The sequence below is a fragment of the Mus pahari genome, chromosome 2 (genome assembly GCF_900095145.1).
Source record: "Mus pahari chromosome 2, PAHARI_EIJ_v1.1, whole genome shotgun sequence".
In the NCBI taxonomy this organism is placed as follows: domain Eukaryota; kingdom Metazoa; phylum Chordata; class Mammalia; order Rodentia; family Muridae; genus Mus; species Mus pahari.
The window spans coordinates 137828747-137836380 of record NC_034591.1 but is presented as its reverse complement, the minus strand read 5'-3'; the positions used below and the strand labels follow the sequence as shown (position 1 = coordinate 137836380).

General features: G+C 44.4%; 1 protein-coding gene across 1 annotated transcript in view; it reads left to right on the top strand.

Moving 5' to 3' along the window:
- Klrg1 (killer cell lectin like receptor G1) overlaps positions 1 to 7634 on the top strand; it is a 10360-nt gene that overhangs the window by 1319 nt on the left and 1407 nt on the right. Inside the window, exons 2-4 of the mRNA XM_021191844.1 lie at positions 480 to 584; positions 1742 to 1911; positions 7014 to 7111. Coding sequence (XP_021047503.1) covers positions 480 to 584; positions 1742 to 1911; positions 7014 to 7111 — 373 coding nt within the window. The remainder of the gene's footprint in view (positions 1 to 479; positions 585 to 1741; positions 1912 to 7013; positions 7112 to 7634) is intronic.

The following is a 7634-nucleotide window of genomic DNA, read 5'->3' as shown; positions in this document are numbered from 1 at the left end:
CTTCTTCTTCTTCTTCTTCTTCTTCTTCTTCTTCTTCTTCTTTTATACACATTTCGACTTTTGGTTGATAGATTTAGACAGTTGGCCTTCCTACAGATGTGGCGGCCACAGGCAGACTTATGAGTGTATTTTGCATGTGTGCACGTATTTAGAAAAATGTTTCTCGAGGAGAAATTGCTGGGCCAAAAGGCAAAATGCTTTTCAATTCTGGTAAATTAGGCCAAATTGTCCTTCAATCGCTAAGAAGTAGAGTCTATCTACACACTAGCTCACTGTCCTAGTCTCAGAGTACAGAAGCCACAGTTGCAAAGGCAAGGGTTCCCTTTAACTGGAGAGCAAGTGCTCACCCTAACCAGGAGAGGAACCTGTGTGGCCTGGGTCTCTGTCCCTCCAGGCTGAGTTGCTTCAAGATACCAGAGGTTCTTGCCTGAGCTCCTGCGCCTGGGTCAAGGATTTTGCTTTGTATTGTGTCTCTGCAGCTGTCTTACACCGGCCCCGTCTTTCCTGTCTTGCAATGGCGGCTTTGGGGCTTTTGACTGTGATTCTCATGAGTCTGCTGATGTATCAATGGATCTTGTGCTGTGGTGAGTGTTGACTTCACCTCCAAATTAACCTTCCGTTTTATATTATAAATCAAGATGACTGTTAGTGACAAGGTTTTACAGATCTAGAGCGTTCGTGGGATCCAGCCCCACTCTCCACTTTGAATTCAGGCCCTATCTTTCAGCAGAGAAACTTCCAGGAAGTTGGGACTTTTCTGGTCGTGGCCGATTATGACACAGTTGTCTGGGAAAGGTGGGAGACCACCAACTGCAATTCGAGGCCTCAGTCTGAAGACTCCAACCCTGGTGCCTGTGCCGCCTTCCCTCAGGAAGTTACCTAATCTTTGTGCGACGCGGAAAGCTTTCCCGACTCTCTAGTTCCTGATCTAGAATATGTATGTGTACCGCAGTTGTTCACGTATGTGCGTCTCCTGTGGAGGGATGGCTTATGGTGACTTGATGTAAATGAGTCTCATGGAAGGAGACAATCAAGAGATCATGGGACCTTATTTGAAGTCCTGAGATGTTCTCTCACAGTGCCCACCCATTTCTAGCACTTTAAAAGAATGAGGATTGTATCTTCTAGAGGAATGCAGCAAGGCAATTCTATCACTTTTCACTTTAGTATCAGATGTACTTTTCTGTCAGGAAAAAAAATATGTTTAGGAAGTTACTTTAGCTGAAGGTGATTTTTTTCCCAATTTTTATTGGTTCCAAATGATCACATCCGTTGGTTCTTTCTGGTTTGTCTCCTTTTCCTATACATCTCAGGCATGCTGTCTTGAGGCCAGATGTCCTGAAAGATACTGAATATGTGACCTCATGAACTCTGTGAGCTCATTGGAGATATACAGACAGTAGCTAGATATGGACAATGGCAGTGTATGACTTCTTTATGTGCTGTGTGTATATTACACGGATACAGATGATTTTCAGGGTACTATGTGCTCTACAGGCTGATCAGACATTTGGTCAGAATCCATGCCTGCTTGGTGGAAAGGACTTCAGGAGTGATGAGTCGGACACCGTGGGCCATTCGGCTTGAGGTCATACGTTACAGATTTTGCCCTAAATCTTAGTTTGAAAAGGGGTAGGGCAAGGTAGACACTGGAGAGGCCATGTTTTCCTGTATCTCCTTTTTACTTTGCAGGATCATTTGGTCCATAAAGATGTGAGTGGTGTGTCCTCTTTCCTTCTAGGCTCCAAGGACTCTACGTGTTCTCACTGCCCCAGCTGCCCCATCCTCTGGACGAGGAATGGTAGTGACTGTTATTATTTTTCAACGGAGAAAAAGGACTGGAATTCTAGTCTGAAATTCTGTGCAGACAAAGGCTCACATCTCCTTACATTTCCAGACAACCAGGGAGTGGTAAGTGAAAACATGTAGAAAATATAGAGCTGTTCCTCCCTCCCTCCCTCCCTCCCTCCCTCTCTCCCTCCCTCTTTCTTCCTCTCCCTTCCCCTATTCTTTTCCTCCTTTTCGATGACATCTTACTCTATAGTCCAGATTGGCTTTCAACTTGTAGCTTTCCTACCTCAGCCTCCTAGCTCTTTGTGTGTGTGTGTGTGTTTAAATGTTCACTTCTCTCCTTTTGCGTATGTGTTTGCTTATTTGTGTGTGTATTTTTTAAAAAATATTTATTTACTTATTATGTGTAAGTACACTGTAGCTATCTTTTAGACACCCCAGAAGAAAGCATCAGATCTCATTATGGATGGTTGTGAGCCACCATGTGGTTGCTGGGATTTAAACTTAGGACCTCAGTGCTCTTAACCACTGAGCCATCTCTCCAGCCCTTATGTGTGTATTTGAACATTTATTTATTTGCATATTTGTGTGCATCTGTGTGTGCGCATATGCCATGGTGTGTTTGTGGTGTGCATATGTGCTTGTGCTTTTGTATGTGTGTGCGTGAGCATGTGTGTGTGCACGCACGTGTGTGCGGCGAGATGGTGGGAAGCACTGCAGAGAAGAAATAGGCTTAGAACACACACCTAGTTAAACGGGGGATGAGGTCCTGATACACACAGGTCCAGTAGAACTTGGGAGGGAGGGGCCCCAGGGACAAAGGGGCTGCACTCAGGGACTTAAATGTCCTCTGGGAGGGTTCTTTATTTCACTGGATTTCAGTAAGTTCTAGATTGGGAACAATGTCTAGAAAGTTCAATTAGAAGGCAAGAACCCGGGGGTGGGGGTGGGGCTCTGCAGCGCCTGTTCACCCAGTCTTTCCATGCCTCTGCCGGTCCTAGAAGACATAACCTGTGTGAGCAGTTGATATCCTGGCACAAACTTGACCAAACCCAGTTACAATTCACACGTAAGAAAGTAAGAAATCTTAGATGGTTTTTTGTTTTGATATTGCTGTTTGTTGTAATTTGGGGGGGGGGATAAAATCAAATCACAGAGAATAGTTTATTAATAGTTGAGAGCTAGGAGCTTTGTAGCTTAAGCTGGTTACAAATTCACATTCTGGGGTCAACCTTCTACTCAGATTAATCTACTGGGATTCAAGGAGTCCACCACTCTCCTGGACTGCTACTTCCTATTTTGAGAAAAGATGAACCATTTTGTTTTTTCTCAAAAGAACACGTATGCACTTGAAATTCCGGAATGATCGAAATTTCAAATCCTTCCTCAGAGATTCGCTTTTCCTTCATCCTTTGTCTAGGCCAAGTGGGAGGATACACTATATAGCCTTGTTTCCTGGAACTTACTGTAGCTGTGTTGAGCATCTGACTGAAGTCAGTAGCAAAAATGAGCAGCTAGCTTGAAACATTTGCCTCCAAACTACTGACACAGCAGCAGATAGTCACATCACAAGACCGCAGAGAATTAACTACAGCAGCGCTGTAAACTACACCACGCATGCACGCACGCACGCACGCACGCACACACGCACGCAGGAGACATGCACCAGGAGAGCCGGAAGGGCAAAGTCGCGGAGTATCTGGGAGTCCGGGCTGTCTTTGTGTACGGAGAATTCTGAAAGGATTTTTGTTTTTCTTTCCTTATATTTCTTGGATTATGTGCCCACTATGGAGAGTACTCCATTTGTTTTGTTTTGTTGTTTTAAAACCCAGAGAGCTTGGTTCCAGTCAGAGCTGGAGGGTGCCAAGTGCCCCAGATACATTTTTTTGTTTTTGTTTTTGTTTTTTTGTTATTATTATTTTTTTTTCCAGACAGGGTTTCTCTGTATAACCCCGGCTGTCCTGGAACTCACTATGTAGACCAGGCTGGCCTCGAACTCAGAAATCCGCCTGCCTCTGCTGCCTCTGCCTACAAAGTGCTGGGATTAAAGGTGTGCGCCACCACCGCCCGGCCCCAGATACATTTAGTAAAACTACGGATAAGTTATTTTCCACATTCTTATGAATTCTTACTTGATTCTTTTCTTTACCTTTTGTCAAAGTCTATAAAACCAGAATGACCTGTACAGATTGGTGGAGTCCACTGTCCCAGGTTATTCTTTTGTTCTCAAGGCAAGACTTATTTTATTATGGCATAAGCATTATTCTCAGTTTCATGAGTGTCTGGAAAGCTATCAAAAGACCATATTTAAAAACAAAAATCTGGGCATGGTGACACATACCCAGGTAATTCCTCCTCTCTGGAGGCTGAGACAAGAGGAGCACGTGCTCGGGGCATCCTGGTCTACAGACTCTGCCCTGCTATACAAGTTTATTAAAACTGAAAAACTTCAGGCCAACAAGATGGTTCAGTGAGGAAACGTGCCATCTGAGTTCAATCCCTCCCACCTCAGCACATGCGCACTGTGGCCTGCCCCAGGTCATCTAACATAGCATCTTTGTTACTTTTAGTTTTTGCACCCCCCCCCCCCAAACACACTTTCTGGAATACAAGCAAACATTACATGCTCCAGAAGTGACAATACCCAAGTGTTCCATTTCACCTCTTTGGGAGATAACAGTCCTGAACTAACACCCTTAGGCATATTTTTATGCTGTTTGTTCAGCAGGACACATGTACACGTGCCCATATACCCTTATCAACCAATTGGAGGTCAGAGAAAAAAAATTATTTGTGTTTGAAGTCCTTTTTCATGTGGGATGTCATTCAAGAGTAATGTGAAAATTTTGACTATCTGGGTTCATCTTGGGTAGGAAGGGCTGGTCATGTGGCTTAGCATCGTATGGGACTTGAGGATAATAAGTCAGCATAAGACAGGGGTGCTCTTTCCCACCCTGCGAGATGTCTTCCCACTTCAGTGCCTTATTAGGTCCGGTTTCTCCTTTGGAGGTGATGAGAAAATGCAATGAAGGTTTTTTCTTCTCTCTGGTGGTTACGGAGACTGAACCTCAGCTTTGTATGTACTAGATAATCACTTTACCATTGAACTTCATGGCTGCAGCCCAAGAAGTGAAAGCAAGGGACAAAACCAGGCTCATTCCTCAAAGCAGTCCATTTAGCCAGTGGGCCCAGAAACGCATGAAGTCTTAAGCCATCTTGAACACTGGACTGTCACCTCGTCCCAGTCTCTTCTTTATCCTTCCTTCTTCCTTGCTACCCCAGCACGAACACACAGAATTCAAAAGAGGCAAAAAGAGTGGAGGTACTTCGGAGGCCTTTGTCTCTCGTAACACGATGCCTGACTCCACGGTTTATTCTTCCACAGCGACTTACTAGATACACTTTTCTAGACTGATTCAAGGGTTAGGGAGCTTGTAAGCAGGAGTTCTTGCCATCACAGTGGTAAACTGTAGATGAGACAGGCAACTGAAGTCAAATTCGGTAATTTGTTCTTTGGAGAAGACACACAGTTTGATGGGACAGTGACTGTGGGTACTGTTTTAGATGGACCTCCTCAGAAGCAGGACCGAGGCCTGCACAGTGACAGTCATTGAAAATCCAGGGGCCAGTAAAGTAATTAGTAAACTAATGCAAGAATGTTCTTGGCCTGATATATATATATATATATATGAAAAGAAGGCAGATGGGGCAGGAAGTTGGTGAATGACTGGTTGGTAGTATCCAGATCATGCAAGCCTTTGTATGTGTAGTCAAGATTTTAGATTTTTTAAAATCTGAAACCTAGTGAAGAGAAGATAGGGGTGATTCTGCCCTTAGTAGACAGCACAGAAGAATTTCCAAGTGTCTGCTGCTGCCCCTGGGCATGCAGAGAAAATTTAGTCTTCCTTTGACTCTCTTCCTGCTGGTGAGGATGCAGTCAGGCAAAGGAAAGCTGTCTACAGCAGAGCCCATAAATTCTTCCTCTTCAGATGCCATCTTCCAGGAATAGAATAAAAATGACCCCCAGTTGGGACATTTAGTAGCATCATAATAATAGAGTTGAAATTTCACTGGGCTTTCTTGATTTCTGAATAAAAGACAATTTTCTTGAAGGAAATTGTTCAACAAACACTAATCTAAAATACCATGAAAAGGTCATCCAAGTAATTCAGCCCAAATTCAATTAATTAAGTTGTCACCGGAAAACATTGAAAATGTAATTATTCATTACACGAATGTTCAACCTTAACGACAAAATTAATCTTCTTGGATGTATTCTTTGTTCTGTTTAATGCATTGGGTAGTTCCCTTGGGGCATAAACATCTTCATTTGGTTGTACTACTACCGTACAGAGCAAAGCATCGTTTATTCCGTCCCAGTGGATAGCACAGCACACATGCGGGTTAAACACTTAGTTTAACTCTGTCTTAAGGCCCGTGGGAAAAAAACGAGAGCCTCGTGGGGTCACAGAGCACTGTGAGTTGGCGTTGTGGATGGTGAGTGAGGTGAACAGCAGCAGGGACAGTAGGGACAACAGGGTGGAGCTCCTTTCTGCTGAATATCTATCAGGCTCCATCTAATCAGAAAGGAAATAGCAGTGGAGGTGGAGCTGACCCAGTATCTTATCTGTTATACCGTGAGAGTGTGCTTATGAACTAAAAGGTCAGTTCTGGGAGGTGGCTCTTTGTAAAAGACAAGCACTCAGAGCCCCATTAGAATTAGAAGCTACAGAGGGGTTGGCTATTGGAAGCGGTTCTTTGCCTCAGCCTCCTTCATTTCAATAACATCCCCTAGAGCGGATAGCTTTAAAAGGCAGACACAGCTTTGGAGACTGGGATGTCTAAAGCCCCTTTCAGCTCCTCAGAGGGTGTCTTTCCTTGTGTCCTCACTGAAGAGAGAGCTTCAGCTCCGGTCCCTTCTAATTTCAAGGCTATAGGATCCTGTCATGGGGGTACCATTGTATGACCTCACCTAAGCCTCATCAACTCGAAGCTATCTACTTTCAGATGCTGTCACATTGGAGGTTAGGGTTTCAGCATATGAATTTTGGGGTACATAAACATTTAGTCCTCATCTGGATCTGAGAGAGAGAGAGAGAGAGAGAGAGAGAGAGAGAGAGAGAGAGAGAGAGAGAGAGAGGATAAGGATGACTATGTGGTTTACTCGGGGTGTCCTGGGAGTCTTTGTTATCTTTATTCACCATCTTCCATCTTTCTCTTAGAATCTGTTTGGAGAGTACCTGGATCAGGACTTTTACTGGATTGGCTTGAGGAACATTGATGGCTGGAGGTGGGAAGGTGGCCCAGCTCTCGGCTTGAGGTAAAGTGAGGAGAGAGGGCAGAGAAAGAAGAGGAAGGAGGAAGGAAAACCCTGGGGGAAACAGAAGGAAAATGACAGACAGCAAAGGGTGAAAAGGAGAGATTTTGGGGGTGGGATGGGGTGGGGGTGGGGTGGAGGTGTGGGTGGGGGCTAGGGGATGCTTCCCCAGCACAGAGGAGAGTAGGACGGTCATTCCTGATTGAGTAGCCCCTGGGAGGGCTGAGGGCCACTCCTATGGCTCTGACTAGCCATCCGGCCATTTCTGCTGCTCTGACCGACTAGCAACCAGCTGCTTTTTTATTTATACAAGTCTCACAGAACAAAGACAGACTAATGATTATCCAAGCAGTACAGATTATGTTTGACTTTTCATTACATATCCAGGGTTACAAGCTCAGTTACAATTAGAAAATGCAAACAGAATAGCTTCTTCTTCTTCTTCTTCTTCTTCTTCTTCTTCTTCTTCTTCTTCTTCTTCTTCTTCTTCTTCTTCTTCTTCTTCTTCTTCTTCTTCTTCTTCTCC